The 17,620-nt window shown below is 43.8% G+C and overlaps 1 protein-coding gene across 1 annotated transcript in view; it reads left to right on the top strand.

The window, feature by feature from the left end:
* The first annotated feature begins 3,132 nt into the window (after positions 1-3,132).
* The window catches only part of PDILT (protein disulfide isomerase like, testis expressed), a 41,271-nt gene continuing 26,783 nt past the window's right edge, over positions 3,133-17,620 (top strand). Inside the window, exons 1-2 of the mRNA XM_045994229.1 lie at positions 3,133-3,173; positions 11,844-12,052. Coding sequence (XP_045850185.1) covers positions 11,851-12,052 — 202 coding nt within the window. The 5' untranslated portion in view covers positions 3,133-3,173; positions 11,844-11,850. The remainder of the gene's footprint in view (positions 3,174-11,843; positions 12,053-17,620) is intronic.

Below are 17,620 nucleotides of genomic sequence, written 5' to 3' on the forward strand. Positions count from 1 at the left end.
TCCTTGGCGTTTCTGACTTTCTAACATTCAATGTATTTTATAAAAAAATATTTTTATTTTTTTCCAGTTTTATTGTGGTATGATTGACAGATAAAATTCCATATATTTAAGGTATACAACATGTACATTATGTACGCAGTTAAGCTTAATTAATACAACCATCACCTCTCATACTTGCTGTTCAGTATTTCCTATTTACTCACTGTGTCATCTGTCCCCTCTCACACACATACACTACAATATAAACTCCACAACGACAAGAGATTTTAGATTTTCCGTATAGCTGTATCCTCACGGCAGTGCCCTGCCACGCTGTGAGAGTTCAGTAAATATTTATTGAGCCAGTGGAGAGTAAAGGAGAACTAATAGTTAGTGAACATTTTTTATCTGCCAGACATTGCTATGTGTAGCAGGTAAAAATCAACCTTCAGCATTTTAGACACAAAATTTATTTTTTTTGCTTTTTCCCAGACTCACATCCAAGGTCGTGTAAGCTCTCAGTCTCCAGGATCTGTGAGAGCTTCCGGCTCACTTACTGTTCAGAGCACCTTCCTTAGCTATCCCTGGAAGTGGCTCAAAGTCCCTCCAGTAGAAGAGAAGATGCTTATGCATCAGCTGCCGCCCCTATTAGAATCACACTGGGTGTTGGTCCTGCACTGTGTTTTGTTCCCCTTGTAGCTCTGACTCATTTCCTGGCCAGGTCAGGGTGGCCCATTTCCATGGAGGCCAACTCCTCTCCCTCCCTACCAAGTGTGGCCACAGAAAATCATCTCTTTGGCCTTCAAATTCCATTTCCCCTCAATGCCCAGACTTCTGCTGGGTCCCAGGCAACCTTTCTCATCTGCAAATCTGCAGCCAGAACTAGAGATACAATCTCTACTCTCAGGGAGGTGGATGGACAGATGACCTGCTCTTCAGGCATCCTGAGCTCAATATCACTGTTGTCTATCTGTATTTTATAAGAATCAGGCAGCACAGAACTGGGGGCTACAAACTGACAAAAATGATGATGCTAATAATGATAACTGCCTTTTCTTTTGTCATTCGACAAACATTTTGGAGCACCTATTACCTGCTAGGCAAAGTAAATTATATGGAACTTAGAAGGTGATTAGTCCTGTGAAGAAAAATAAAGCCTAGAAAGAGACAGAAAGTACCCAAGACTGGGCTGGACAAGTTAATGGTTTTAAACAAAGGGATAAGAAAGACCCAGGCTGAGAAAGTGGTATTTGAGCAAAATGATATTTGCAGGAGATTAAGAGAGTGAACCTGAATACATCTGGGTTTAGAGCTGGCAGCAGAAGAAACCACAATTACCCCTAAGATGAGAATGTGACAGTCATACTGGAGGAATGACAAGAAGGCCAGTGTGGTTGGAATGGGGAGTGGGACAGAGGCTAGGAGGTGGGACAAGGGCCAGCTTTCTGCCCTCTGGAACCCTGTGGCTCACTTGGCTCCTGTCAGCTCAGCTAATCCTTTTAAAGCCCTGTGGGCTGTACCATTTTACATGTGAAAAAGCTACTCCGAAAGGGTGAGTGACATGGCCAAGGCCAAACAGCTAATTAGGGACAGAGCTAGGACTCAAATTCTAATGTTTAGGCACCAAGTTCAGAGTCCACTCTACCATGCCCCTCCCGGCATCCCAGGCTGTGTGTGATTTGTTTCTGGCGCTCCTGGGACCTCCAGCCCCACCACTGTCCTTTGGCACAGGCAGGTCAGGGCCTTCTTACCCAACAATGGCCATTCTTCTCCAGGGCCACCCTGGAGAACCCCAGAACATGGAACACTGTGGTTCAGGCTGCTGCAGTCCCTGTGTGCCCAGTAAGGAGGGACTTCATTTCTGCCTCTGGATTTCTTCAGAACACTCAGCAGCCTGTGGGTCCTTCTGTGTTGCAAAGGGAAGCTAGGAGCCTGCTCTTCAGGCCACGACCTGACTTCCCTCCTCAAGTCCCTAGCAGGCCCAAGTGTAACCAGGCTTCCTACAGGTATGGGCTTGCGTGAACATGGCAACTCTGACCACAGGGCCTTGCTGGGCTGCCTTCCTTCTGCCAAGGTGGTTACAAATTCAGTGTGGTTTACTGCGTAGATGGCTACATGTTAGTATTACCTAAGAGGCTTTAAAAAAGAAAGATGCCCAGACTTACCCCATAAATATCAATGAAATTAGAACCTAGTATGTTTGGGTTTGAGCATCAGTATTTTTTTGAGTTTCCCCAAGAGATCCTAATGTGCAGTCATGGTTGACAATCACTGAAACTGACCCAAGGGTTTGTATGAGAATTAAATTAGGTCATTTGTTCATTCATTTTGAATTCATTAATTCAAAAACATTCACTGAGCTCCAGATCTGGACAGGCACTATTCCAGGAGGTGGGGAAATAGCTGTGAACAAAGGCACTTACATCAAGAAGTTTAGAAACACAAACAATAACTACTCAGAAAGAATAAAACCAGATTTGGAGCAAACAGGGGTAATGTGGCCAAGAGCGGTAGAGACAGAGGTGGCAGTAGGGAGCCAGAGCCACATGGGAGGACCCTTTCTTGGAAGGACTGGTATATTTGTGCTGGGACCTGAATGACCAAAAAGGGCTGCAGATCAGGGTAAGGGTGTTCCAGGCAGAAGCAAAGGTCCCAGGCAGAGTGTGCCTGAGAAAGGGAAGGGACCAGCGTGGCTGACACGCTGTGAGTGGAAGGGAGAGCAGAGAGCTGAGGTCAGAGGGTGAGGATGACGGGGTGCAGGGACGCCAGCGGACTGCATGTGAGGGAAGGCCCCTGGATGCTTCCATCAGAGAGCGATGTGATCTCAGCAATGTTTTAGAAGGAAATCTCTAAATTCTGTGTGAGGAATGGATTGGGGGGAGGCAAAAAGAATAAGCAGAGAAGAGGCCACTGCTCTGACCAGACCAGAGACAATGGTGGCTGCGACAGGGGATTGCTGGTGGTGGAGATGAGGGACATTCAATGCTCAGAGCACTGGCAGCTGGTAGCAAAGCCTCTCCATATTAGCTACTGTTATTACTTATTCTTAATCATAAATGTTTCCTATCATGGCACTCCTCTGGGTGTGGGGGGTTGGTTAGAGATGCCAGAACTAGGCTTGGAATGTGTGTGGCTGGGGCTGAGAGCTTCCCAGAGGGACACAGAGGAGCCACCAGTGTTGTCAGGCCAGAGAGGTGGGTGCAGGGAGGGGCTGGGTTCCTGGGCAGGGGCAGGGGTCCAGGTGGGGCTGAGGGCACCTGGGACTGAGTGACAGGGGTTGGAATCAGAATGGGGTCCAGAGTTTGAGGGGGATCCCTGTGATGAGCTAATCTATGGCCAGAGACGGTCTCGGGACCCGAGAGAGCAAGGGGCCGTGTGTGGAAAGGGGGTGTGGGGAAGCCGGGAGAGAGAGAAAGAACCTGCCCCCTCCCACCCTTACCCCGGAAATACATATAATTCATTTCTTTGCTCCCTTCAGTGTGTTGAACAAAATAAATTTTAAAGACCTTATTGGCTTTGTTCAATGACTTATGAATCAGGCAGCATCCCATCTAGCAGATAGAAAGGAGCTCCGAGGAGCTGTACAAAACTAAAGACTTCTATCGGCTGAAGGGAACAGGAACAAGGAAGTTACACCAGACAAAAAGTCTCCTTGGTAATTACAAGGTCACTTTCCTTTAGGGGGTGGCAGATGATCTAGCTAGTGCCAATCAGGTGACTCCTAACTGAGTGGTTTAATATTCCATTTCTGGAGAGCCAAAGACTGTAATTAAGTTAAGTCTCAGTTAGGAGACATGGAACTCACCACAAGCAACTCCATTTGGGGCCTGTCATCTTGTTTTTAACAAGTCAAACAGCAAATCCTGAGTGATGCTGCTTATGGTAGCCGTATTTAAAATATCAATGTGCCCCCTTTCACCTTCTCACTTTCAAATCTTTCCTGATGGACTTTTTCTCCTTAGCACTCATCAGCATCTGACATATACTAATATATTCTATTTCTTTATCTCATTTGCTGTGTTCCCCTCTTGTTGAGTGTAAGCTCCATGAACACAAGGGGTGTTGTCTATTTTGTTTACTTTCCTATCTCTAGTACCTGGAATGGTACTTAGCATGTATTTATTAAGACCTCAAGATCTATTTGACCTTGTTATATATATGCATGAATGAATGAATGAACAAATGAATGAGTGAATGAATAGGAGTTGTCAACCACAGACTCCACAGGAGTCTGACCATGGAGGGATTTCCCCACCAGTTGGGGGGCTTGGTCTCCTTGTGAGGCTCAATCACTGGAGGCCTTCTAGGCTTATACTCAAATCTGCCCAGGTTAGCAGGAAACCTGCTACCTCCTCAGGGCCTCCCACTGCCCTCATCTCCATGAACTGATCAGGAACCACTGAGAATACTTTTTATTTGTTTCTTTGTTTAAAAATTTTTATTTATTTGTCAGAGAGATTGAGAGAGCGAGCGAGCACAGGCGGGGGGAGCAGTAGGCAGAGGGAGAAGCAGGCTTCCTGTTGAGCAGGGAGCCCTTATGGGACTTGATCCCAGGACCCTGGGATCATGACCTGAGCCAAAGACACATGCTTAACCAACTGAGCCACCCAGGCATCCCTGTTTGTTTTTTTATAAGTATTCTTCAGTTTTTTATTTATACATTATTTTTATTTAAGTATAATTAACATACAGTATTATATTAGTTTCTGGTGTACAATATGATTTAACATTTCTACACATTACTCAGTGCTCATCATGATAAGGGTACTCTTAAATCCCCATCACCTGTTTCACTCATTCCCCCCCACCCCCACCAACCTCCCCTCTGGGAACCATCTGTTTATTCTCTGTATTTAAGAGTCTGTTTTTGTTTATCTTTTCTTTGTTTATTCATTTGTTTTGGCTCTTAAATTGCACATATGAGTGAAATCCTATGGTATTTGTCTTTGTCTTTGACTTATCTCTCTTAGCATGATACCCTCTAGCTCCATCCATTTTGTCACAAATGGCAAGATTTCATTATTTTTTGTGGTTAATATTCCATTGTGTGTGTGTGTGTGTGTGTATATATGTGTGTGTATATATATATACACCACATCATCGTTATCCATTCATCTATGGATGGACACTCCAGATCTTGGATTGTAAATAATGTTGCAGTAAACATAGGGGTGCATTATCTTTTCAAATTACAGTTTTTGTTTTCTTTGGGTAAATACCCAGTAGCCGAATTACTGGATCATACAGTGATTCCAGTTTTAACTCCTTGAGAAAACTCCATATTGTTTTCCACAGTGGCTGCACCAGTGCACATTCCCACCAACAGTGCACAAGGGTTCTTTTTGCTCCACATCCTCACCAACATCTGTTGTTTCTTGTCTTTTTGATTCTAACCATTCTGACAGGAAAGAGGTGATATGTCATTGTGGTTTTGATTTGTATTTCCCTGATGAGCAGTTTTGAACACCTTTTCATATGTCTATTGGCCATCTGTATGTGGGAATATTCTTGTCAAAAGCCTGTGAGGGGAGAATGGAACGGGGAGTCAACAGTAGCTGTGACTGGCCTGGCTGACCCTTAGATGACTTACTGTCCACTCTAGCTGGATGACTCACCTGGGTTGATTTATTTGACTGTTTGGTTCTCAACCTACGGACTATAAGACAGAACTACCTGGGGCTGTCAACAACAACACATGGATCTCATATGGATCCCAATTCAAACAAACTTTAAATTATGAAATAACTAGGGTAATTCTCACATTGTCTGGATATTTGATAAGAAACTATGATTCAGGGCGCCTGGGTGGCTCAGTGGGTTAAAGCCTCTGATTTCGGCTCAGGTCATGATCCCAGGGTCTTGGGATCGAGCCCCACATCGGGGTCTCTGCTCAACGGGGAGCCTGTTTCCCCCTCCCCCCATCTCTTTCTGACTGCCCCTCTGCCTACTTGTGATCTCTGTCTGCCAAATAAATAAATAAAATCTTTAAAAAAAAGAAGCTATCATTCATCCTGTTAAGTAAGACAATGGTATGACGGTTATCTTTTAAGAAACAAACTCTATCTTTTAGAGATTCATAGTGGATTATTTATGGATGAACTAATGTAACACATGGACTGGCTTTAAATAGTCCCGGACAGAGAGTGATGCAACTAAGACAGACTGGCGGTGACAGTAACCCACGTTGAGTGACAGGTGTGTTGGGGCGCATTAACCATTTTCTCTATTTTTGCATACAATATTTTTTCCAAAAGAAAGTTTTAAAAAAATCATTTGGGGAGCTTTTAAAACATATAGATAACTGGGCTGCACCCTCAGTGATTCTGAATTAACTGGTCTGCATTGAGGCCTGGCATCAATACTGTTTTTTAAGCTTTTTTAAGCTCCCAGTGGGATAATGTGTATCCCGGGACAAGAAGAGCTAGTGGAGCACAAGTTCTTGATCATATCCTTGCAACTACCCTGAGAGGCAGGTAGTCTACAGATGGAGACGCTAAGCTCTGATAGTAAACTCACAAATTTGAAGGAGTCCAAGATCTGAGGGGTGAGTGCAAGGTGTGGGCATGTGGGCAGTGTGGTATGGTGACTTAGACCCGAGGTTTGCAAACTTTTTCAGGAAAGTGCCAGATAATAAATATTTTTTGGCATTGCTGGCCTACATATGATCTCTGTTGGCAACTATTTAACTAGGCTGTTGTAATAAAAGCAGCCAAACAATAGCAAAAGAATGGGCATGGCTGTGATCCAGTAATACTATATTTACAAGAACAGGCCATAGCCCAGTTTGCTGAACTCTGGTTTAGACCACAGACTTTGGGCTTAGATGCACCTGAGCCCATATGTTCCTTCCATCTACCTGCTGGGTGGTCTTGTAAGAATCTCCACCTTCATGAAGGGGGCATCATAATTTTACCTACTAATATAGGAAATGGGGTTTGGAGCCAAGAGCCAAGAGCCAAGAAGGAATTCTTGAGACGTCTTTGGTGCAAAAAGGTGGTTTTATTATAGCATGGGGACAGAACCCATCGGCAGAAACGGGCTGCCCTGGGGTCATGAGGAATGATTAATTACATATTTTCAAGCTGGGAAAGGATTAGGGATAGCTTAAGTGTCAAACAAATTTTGGAAGCAAGGTTTCCAGGACCTTGAGGAGGCTAGCTACTGTTAGGAAAAGATCACTTATTACTATCTAGTAAAACCTTAGTCATGAGACCCTTCAGATGTTTACCGGTGAGTCATATGCTTGGAGGAGGATTTTCAACACATACCTTGTGGGGCAGAGATGAAGGACGATTCCAAAGGAATTTCTGTATATTAAATTAGACTCGGCAGGACCCTGGGATTGGGCTAAGATTGCCTTTTGTCCTTTGCAAAATATTAACACCAAGGCAGCTGAGTTCCTAGAGGAATGTCACTCTGGTTTCAAGACCGTGTTAATGAATGGACTATAAGTAGTAAAGAAATTTAATTTTTTTTTAAGATTTTATTTATTTTCTTGACAGAAAGAGATCACAAGTAGGCAGAGAGGCAGGCAGAGAGAGAGAGGGAAGCAGGCCCTCTGTTGAGCAGCGAGCCCAATGCGGGACTCGATCCCAGGACCCTGAGATCATGACCTGAGCCTAAGGCAGCAGCTTAACCCACTGAGCCACCCAGGTGCCCCAAGAAATTTAATTTTTCTTTTGCCTTTGCTTCCCACATCACCTACTTCATAGACATGCTGTGATGATTAACAAGATGGTATGTGTAAAGCTCAAATAGTAGCTTAATATATGGTGATATGTACTTAGTATTATGGACTGGCATGTTACTAGGTCTGCAATGGTCAGCAAAGAGTTGAAGCTGGGGTTTCAGTACAGAGGAGAAACAGGGTAGGGCCCCTGTGACACTTCGATTTTTAAGTGTTAAAAAACAAAATTCAACCTAGTAAATTTAAAAATCTAATTGGCTTTATTAACCAATTCACGAATTGGGTAGCATCCTATCCAGCCAGGAGAGAGATGCCCCTAGGGGTTATACAACATGGAAGATGGTTATAGGCAGGAGGGTGTGGGAAGATGTTATTAGCAAAGGAAGGATTTTCTCAGGCAAGAACATCTTGTTTTGTGGGAGAAGGGAAAGGCAGAGATTTTGTTTGTCTTTTGGATTTTTTTCATCATGCAGATTATCTTACCACTGCTAAACAAGAAATTTCAGGTTGACTTTTGGAAGGTTAAATTCCTGGCATAAGCTGAAACTATAATTGAGTCTTGTTTGCCACTGGCAAGGGGAGGGGCTCAAATTATTCAATTTGGGGCTTTTTTCTTTTTCTGTTTTAACATAAAATATATATTTGGGCATTCAGATGACCAAATACATTCCTCATCTAGATTTGGTCTTCATAATTCCTGGGTCACAGCTCTCAAAACAATTGGAATTTCCTGAGCAATAAAATAAGAGCAATGGAGCATCTTTTGTTACAGCATTTGATCTCTTGTTCTCAGTTCCTCAAAAAAATTTCATTCAGAGCATAAACCATGGGGAACTCAAAACCTCTTTCTTTCAAAACAAAAACAAAAAACAAAAAACATCTACAATCCATTCCTGTAACTCGAGCCCTGGCTTGCAAGTAAGTGCCTGATTCCTGCTATGAGTTTCAAAAGCCGGTTTTACAACCCCAAATCAAAAATCTGATTCTTTCTCTGTTGTAGGCTCAGCCCTGCAGTGATGGAAGGTAAATGGTATCAGGGTGGGGAGCCTCTGTCAATGTCTCAAAATATTGTTCACAGCATCCATTTTTTTAAAAAAAGATTTTATTTATTTTAGAGGGCACGCACATGTGGGAGGGGAGATGGAGAGTGCGAAAGAGAGGGACAAGCAGACTCTGTGCTGAGCTTAAAGCCCCATGCAGGACTCAGTCTCATGACCCATGAGATCATGACCTGAGCTAAAACCAAGAGTCAGATACTTAACCTACTCTGTCACCAAGAGGCCACAGAGAGGTAGGATATCACTGTGGTTAGGGCATGGATCTGTAACTAGACTGCCTGCTCCCAAATGTGGGGTGACGATGGGGTGGAAGCTGGTGGCACAGGGGTTGAAAGGACTCAGCTAAGGCAGAACAAAGCAGATAGAAATTTACTGAATACACCACCGCAAGGGAGCAGTGGCCAGGACAGCAGAGAAGAGGCTGTCTGCAAGGAAGCAGTGAGTGGGGCTGTTTTTAAAGAGGAAATATGAGAGGCGCCTGGGTGGCTCAGTGGGTTAAAGCCTCTGCCTTCGGCTCAGGTCATGATCCCAGGGTCCTGGGATCGAGCCCTACATCTGGGCTCTCTGCTCAGCAAGGAGCCTGCTTCCCCTCCTCTCTCTCTGCCTACTTGTGATCTCTGTCTGTCAAATAAATAAATAAAATCTTTAAAAATAAATAATTAATTAATTAAAGAGGAAATATGAGGAGGTATGGCAATGTGGAATTCCCTCTTGTTTGGTAACTGTGTCTGGTTGTAAGGAGCCCATTGATTACTCAGGGCCTATGGATATTTTGAGGTGGGTCATTTAATGGGCCTGTCTGTATTCAGCCAGGGGGTCGCTATGGGCTCTGTCTATATTCCATTGCTCACGGCTGTCTGCCTAAAAGTGGCCTCAAGGGGCACCTGCACCCCAATGTTTATAGCAGCAATGTCCACAATAGCCAAGATATGGAAAGAGCTCAGATGTCCATCAACAGATGAATGGATAAAGAAGATGTGGTGTGTATGTGTGTATGTATAATGGAATACTGTGTGTGTGTATGTATGTGTGTGTATACCTATATCTATATATCTCTATATATAAACGAATACTACTCAGCCATCAAAAAGAATGAAATTTTGCCATTTGCAACAATGTGGATAGAACTGGAGGACATTATGCTGAGCAAAATAAGTCAGAGAAAGATATGATTTCACTCATATGTGGAACTTAAGAAAAAAACATATGAACATAGAGGAAGGGAAGGGGAAAAAAAGGGAGAGGGAGGCAAACCATAGGAGACACTAAGCTCGAGGAAATAAATGGAGGGTTGCTGGAGAGGAGGTGGGTGGGGAGGACGGGGTTACTGGGTGATGGGCATTATGGAGGGCACTTGATGCGATGAGCACTGGGTGTTATATGCAGATGATGAATCACTAAATTCTACCCCTGAAATTAATAATACAGTATATGTTAACTAAATTGAATTTAAATAAAGAATTTTTTAAATTTTTTATTAACATATAATGTATTATTAGCCCCAGGGGTACAGGTCTGTGAACTGTCAGGCTTACACATTTCACAGCACTCACCATAGCACATACCCTCCCCTTTTTAAACAATAGTAAATAAATAAATATATTCGGCCTCTACACCTACTAACTGTGTGATCTTGGGCAAATTATTTAACCTTTCTGTCCCTTATTTTATACTCATTAAAAGAGGATTACAATAGTACTATCCTTACCTCCTAGGGTTGTCATAAGAGATGTGACAGTGTGGAAAGCACTAGAACAGTGTCTGGCACATGACAAGAACGTTAAGCTATAGGTACTCACAAAATTTAGCGTTAGAGCTGGCCACAATTCTCTATATTTTAGGCCAAAAAATTATATTAGATCTATTTTTTAAAAACCTTCAGATAGTTTGACAATTTCCCAGACAATTATCAAGTGTTTATTCATTCATTCACATATTTATTCATGCCACTTGTTCAGTTTCCTACCACAAATGCCAGGTGCTAGGCTACAGCAGTCAACAAAGAAATGAAGATCCTCATAAATTTAATATGAAGGTGTGACCTAGAATATACTGCTATAGGTCTTCTTATTTAAGACACTCATACAGTCTATGTTATGTGGAGAAACAGGTCTATGATTGAGGAGTATTTACGAAGATCTGAGAAGGAGATTCTATGCTTAAATTGTTAGGGAAGACATAATTAAGAAAAGTCAGAAAGGAAGCTTCTGACCCAGACCATTCTAACAGTTAAAAATTGTAAAAATAAATAAATAAATAAAATAAAAAGTAAAGAATTAGGAACAGAAATCATGTCATAGATCTAAAATGTACTTTTATACTTTTATAAGACATATATATAGGATATATTTCACATTATTAAGAAAATCAGAATGCTGACCAATATGCATTAGCTGACTCCATTTATGTTTAAAATTGTACATTCAAATGTGCATTTATTTTGGAATTTTCAACATGTGTAGGAATCCATTTCAAACTGTTATAGGTTTCTCACAGTTGAGATTATGAGAGAGATTTTATTTTCTACTTAACATATTTTCATTGTATTACTTGGAATTTTTACAAGTATGATTTATAGTTATGACTTTTTTAAAAGAAATATCAACAGTTGAGAAAACTTGTTCAAATATCAAATGGGGTGTATGAATAGAAGTGAAGTAGTGAGCTTCCCACCATAAGTGGGCATTCAAGTAGGGGGCTGGAGGAGCATGAAGCAGAGGCTGCGATGGGGAATTGGACCAGTTATCTCTGAGGCTCAGAGGCTTACCCTAGGACTCTGGAGTGGGACTCATCTCTCCAAGTCTCACCTATTGTCTGGGGAGCCAGTGGGCTCAAGTGGCTGGTGTGCAATTTGGATTCTTACTGTTCTGCATGGAGCCCTGTTGCTCTGAGCTATCCCTATGCAGCTTACACAGGGAGTGAGCTTAAGCTGACACTTTGTCTCTCTTCCAGTGCCTTGCCAAGCTGCAGGCACTACTAGGGAGGGAGTGGGCCGTGTTCAGGCCATGTTCTCCATGCATAAACTGGGTAGGCAGGGAAGGTCTGGGGGAAGAAGTGATGACATGGTGCCCTGCCACCTATGCTGATAAGGGCTCTTGTTCCTCTCTGTGCTCCTGAAGGATAGTCATGAAGCTGCTATGGATATCCCTGCTGCTAGTGGCCTTTTGCATCTCCACTGTCCGGGGCTTGCCAGAGGAGGACATCAAGGAAGCCAGCATCAACATAACCCAGCCCGTGCATATCGTGGAGGAAGGCAACCTGCTAGTGCTAACACCTGCTGGCCTGACCCAGATGCTGAACCAGACCCGCTTCCTCATGGTGCTTTTTCGTGAGTGTCCCCCATTCCTCAGTGGTGGGTGATGGGTGGGTGAGATCTGCTTCCTTGCTCCTGGCAGCCAGAAGAGTTTTACATATTGTTATATATAAATATTTATATATTTTATATATAAATTTATATATATTATATATGTTTTATATATATTATGATATATATTTTATATATTGTTAAACACACAAGAACACATATCATTAACATATATGTATATACTCCCATTCTCAATTTCCAGATGAGAATACTGAGGTCCAGGGAGGTTAAGCAATTTACAAGACACTACACTGCCACTTTAGTCTTCATTTATATGTTGCTCCTCAGTCTCATTGAAGGTTAAAAGTCAAGCTTTCCTCTTAGTTATCTTTATATTCTGAAACTCAACTTTCCCCTCTGTAAAATGGGCATGAGCATCACAGCCATAGTGGATTGTTGTAAAGATTAAATGAGATTGGGGCACCTGGGTGGCTCAGTGGGTTAAGCCTCTGCCTTCGGCTCAGGTCATGATCTCGGGGTCCTGGGATCGAGTCCCGCATCGGGCTCTCTGCTTGGCAGGGAGCCTGCTTCCTGGTCTCTCTCTGCCTGCCTCTCTGCCTACTTGTGATCTCTGTCTGTCAAATAAATAAATAAAATCTTTAAAAAAAATTTTTTTTAAAAGATTAAATGAGATAATATGTCAAGTAGCTGGAATGCAAACAGAGAACAATAAATGGTGGCAGTTAGGGGCAAGCTCTTGAGCAAATATTTGCCATCCGTCACCTTTATCTGAACTCTGCTTGTCCACTTTTATCCTCTGGACTGTTGTTCTTTGCATCAGCAGACATCTCTTCTTTTCCTCAGGCACAGAGCACAGACCTGTGCCTTGGGACAGGGTAGAAGGGATTTTCATATCAGCTTTCACATGGTCAGCACTAACTGTGTGCTTGGCATTGTCCTGAGTGCCCCACTACATGTTAAGTCAGTTAATCCTCACAACAAGCCAGTGTGGTGGCACCATTTTTCTCCCTATTTTATAGCGGAGGAGACAGAAGCTCAGAGGCCAAGCAATTTGCCCAAAGTCACAGAGCTCACAAGTGGGGCCTGTGGACCCTGTGCTATACCACTTCCCACCTGCAAGGATTGCACAGGTGCAGAAAGTAGATGTGAACACTGGATTCCAGAATCCCTCACAGCCTCTCCTGGGAAGTGTCTGGCTCCGTGTCTGTCCCCAAGGCCTGCTTCCAGAATGTACCTGGCTTGACGAGCACACAGGTTCCTGGAGGCCAGGCAGGACCTGAGGTTCCAGATCTGGACAGGGAAGTGCAGGGTGGGTGCTGCTCCTTTTTGGTTTCTGCCCTTTTCCGTGCTGCCTTTCTTCCCCTCTTTTTGGCTGCCGCTCTGGTGTAGCCTTTTCTCCCTTCTGTCAGTTTGCCCTCTTCAAACCCTGACCCCTCCCAGGCTTCCTTTTCTCTCCAGTCTGACCCATGCATGTCCTGGAATGAAGTTCAGCTTTAGAGGTTCACAGTCCTAGGCTCAGATGCTCGGCTCAGATGCTGGCCACTTATTGGCCAGATGACCTTGAACAGGTGACCTTGATTACTCTGAGCCTCTCTTTACTTGGCTGTGAAATAGGGAATTTAATAATAAGATATAATTCCTAGCATGCTTAGCACAGTACCTGGTACTGTACCATATTAAGACCTTTAGAATATATTGGCTGTCATCCTCTTTATCATCATTATTAGATTCCTCCTCTGCACAAAAGCATTAATGATTTTTCCCTTGCAAGTTGTGGTGACGAGAATGGGCTCAAATATGTCATTAGTGCCAAGTGAGCATTCATTAGGCAGAAACTGTTATTATTGCATTCTGATATACCCCATTTTTACTCAGCTCTGCTCAGTGCCAGGCCTTGGGTGGGCCCTTTGGGACCCCCACAGAAAAGGGGTCTTGGTTTCTGTTCTCAAAGACTTTGTGGTTGAAGTCAGGAGTGTCACAAAGCAGGAGAAACTCTTTATAATAATCATGCCATTAGAACTGTCCAAACAGTATACACTGGGTGCCTCGTGGAGAAGTGACAGCTTGGACGTGTCCTCCGAAATGATGGTTCTGGCTGCTCCCACATCCTTGCATCCTGGATTATTATTGCACATGGGTCTCCCGGTCAATGCATATGCATCTTGAACCTTGAAGTTTGGCTTGAAGTGAGAGAAATCTTCGTTATTTGGCCTCCCAGTGATGCCCAGAGATGGAAAGTCTTTGGCCATAACAGTGGAATGAGCACTCTGGAAGCTATCGTTGCTGACATCAGTAATTATCAACGATGATATGCCAAGCACTGGCAAATCCTAAAGTGTTTTGTTTTGTTTTGTTCTATTTTAGCTTGAGTCACCCACATACTTTTGTCTGCAAGTGACATCAAGGTTTGGGGTAAAGTACATGGGTTTGAGAGTCAGGCCAACCTGGTCATGAAACCCAATACTGCCGTGACCAGATAGGTGAGCTTGGGTACATTTCTTTGTGTCTCACCTTCATCTGTGGAGTGGGAATTAACAAAAGTGGTAGAGTCATTGTAGGGACTGACTGAGAGTGTCTACATAGGATCTGGTACATGGGAGATGATCAGTAAATGAGTCCTCATCCTGCTGTGGGACTGGGGCACAAGACAGATCATCAACTTTCTGTCAGGCAGGACTGGGTTCAGCTTCAAGGAATAAAGAATTGTCTAATGATGACTTAAATCGAAGAATTATCTCATATGCTCATATGTAGACCAGGCATACGCAGTCAATGGCTGCCTCAATCACACTACACCTTACAGGAGCCTTGAAACAGCCTTTGATTCAAACACAACCTGAAGCTGGGCTGGCTGAGAGGCAGCCAGATGGTGTAAGTTCTTCCAGATACTAAACCACCAGGAACAGCTTTCTCTTCTGGGCAGCAGAGTCAACAATTTCCTGCCTGGGGCTGACTTATGGACTGTTTGCTCAGGTTAATGTTCCAAGGACACCTGGTTCCCAAAGCCAATAGGCGCTTGTCAGTCCTCACCTTCCTTGTCCACTTTGGAGCCCCAACCTGACAACTTCTGCCCTTTGGTGCCCAATGAGCCCATTGTCTTCTGGTTCCCTTTGATCTCTCTGGCTTACTTCTCAGGTCTTTATGGCTCCTTCTCTTTCCCATAACCCTGAAATCAAGGATGTAACAGGCAGCTCATGGACTGAAGACGCCCAAGACAGGGATTACGTTTGGGCCACACAGTATTGAAATTGAGACATTTCACAATTAGAGTTGAATTTACAACTGCTCTTGAAGAAACAGAAGATCTAGAGGCACAGGCCCATATTCTTGCAATGTGACAAGTAGCTCAAGTAGCTGGAACTGAGTAATAATTTTTCCTTTTCATCAGAAAACATGCCAGTCAGTTTGCCACATTCCTACCAAGCCAACCCCACAGTTACAGACCCGGCCTCACCCCTGTAGCATTTGAGTGTGTATCCCCCATCTGAAATTCAGGCCTCTAGTCCCTTCTTAATTGGTATAATCCCTCTGAGTGGTGTCATGTCACTGGGGGAGTTTGGGTATGCGACATTCTCAGAAACTCAGTTGTCCTAGGTCCCAAAGCCGCCTCAGCTGGCTTGTGTAGCCACTTTATAGCAACATGGATGTGCTCTTAACCTTGACGTTCCCAGAAGGGAAAATCTGACTGGGTCATTTTTGTTTCCATCCCACACAGAGTATGCCTGATGCATAAAATTTCATCCCAGCAGTTCCAAGCTTCTGACCTCTATGTAGCCCAGGCTGTTAATGGTCTCTTTCATTGTGCCTGGGTGCACACTGGATTTTACTTCAACCTATGGAACAAGACCTTGTAGAGGTGATCTGGTTTGGGCCATTTTCTTCACACAAGCCTGTGAGCAGGGCAGGCCTTTCCAGTTTGCTGACTGACTCCTAGAGCTGATTCCTCACATCCTTTATCCACCCCAGGACATGGACCACCACCCACACATCTGTTTCACGGTCCCCTTCCAGGAAGAACTGAGAACCTACAGCTCTCCTCTGCCTGCTGCAGAATTGTAAGCTAATGGTTATCACAGGTCAGAGATCCAAGAAGAAGACATCCATCTTCTCTTTTTTGCTGCAGTCCTAATCTCTGATCCTGGCCCCTCGATGTTGAAGGAACTAGAGCCACACACTGCATGACACAACGCACAGGTCAACACACATTTACCCTCCAAAAACCATGCAGCAGGTGGATGAGACGGAGGAACCTGTCCTGTTTGCATGAGAATGCAAACCTCTGCCCTGCGACTGTTTTAATCAGGGCAGAAGGGGGAGCCCATGGCTCTTTGCAGCTTTAACTGACATAACTCGGGGACTGACACTGAATCTAGTGCTACAGAGAGAACCAATCAATTTTACATTCTTTAATGACATTAAATGAAAACCAATTTGAATACTTGAAACTTGAAGCATTCCCACTAGCCGGTATTTCAAAGCAGTAAACACCAGCAGAGATTTTATTATCTAAAAGAGACACTCAGGCTCATTACATTTGAGTATCTGATTCCTTCCAATATACGGTTTAATCAAAATGAGTTCTCAAAAACTGGCAGGGCTTCTAAAGTGACCTTTGGAAAAACTAATCACTTGGAGAAGGCATTATAAATTTTCTTTTTTCCTGGGAATAAACAGGCTCTTTACAAAAAGGATTTTTCCAGTATTGTCCCAGGGACATACTGTATAGTAACTCTCAAATCTTTAGCTGCTGCCTGTGTTCTTAGCTCTCTGAGGACTCCAGGCTCAAGAGCCAATGGTCGCTGGGACTTCTTATTGCATGTTCCTCACATGTCCCAAATCCCACATGTGCTCAAAATAAGAACTCAGCATTTTTTATTTGTTCCCTACAACTTGCTTTTTCTCATGCCCTGCCTTAACTGATAGCACCTCTCTCTACCCAATGTCAAAATCAGAAATCTCAAGGTCATTCTTGACTCCTCTCTATTCTCCCATCTAACTCGTCACCAGGTTCTACTGAAACCACCTCCTAAAGCCCTCTGCAATCTCCAGTTTTCCCACCCCCTTGCCACTGCCTTCATTCCAGCCAGGGTTCCCCACCCCATCACCACAACAGCACCCTAGAGTATCTGTCCACCTCCTCCAAAGCTATCCCTACAGCAAACCCAGAAATTTCTTTTTTCTAAAATGCAAGTCTGATTGGGTCACCTCCTGATTAAAAACCCTCAGTGATTCTCTAAGACTCCAAACTCCTTAACATGGCTACAGAATCCTCTGCTCGGCCAGCTTCTGCACTTCACATGAGAGCTATGTTCTAGCTCCGGAGTAATTTGTGGTTGCCAGACAGGTTACACTGGTTCAAGCCCCAGGGCATTTACACTTACAATTCCGTCTGACCATAGTGTCCTTCCTACACTTCCTCGCCTGGATTGTGGGGTTTAAGCTCATGAAGCCACCTTGTCAGGAGGCTGTGTCCACACTCACTCCCACCTACACTGCTAGCAGGCCCTTCTATGCTGACGCAACCCCCTGGACCCTCCTTTTCACAGCACTTATCACACTGTACTGAAACTG

This window comes from Meles meles, chromosome 21 (genome assembly GCF_922984935.1).
Source record: "Meles meles chromosome 21, mMelMel3.1 paternal haplotype, whole genome shotgun sequence".
Classification (NCBI taxonomy): domain Eukaryota; kingdom Metazoa; phylum Chordata; class Mammalia; order Carnivora; family Mustelidae; genus Meles; species Meles meles.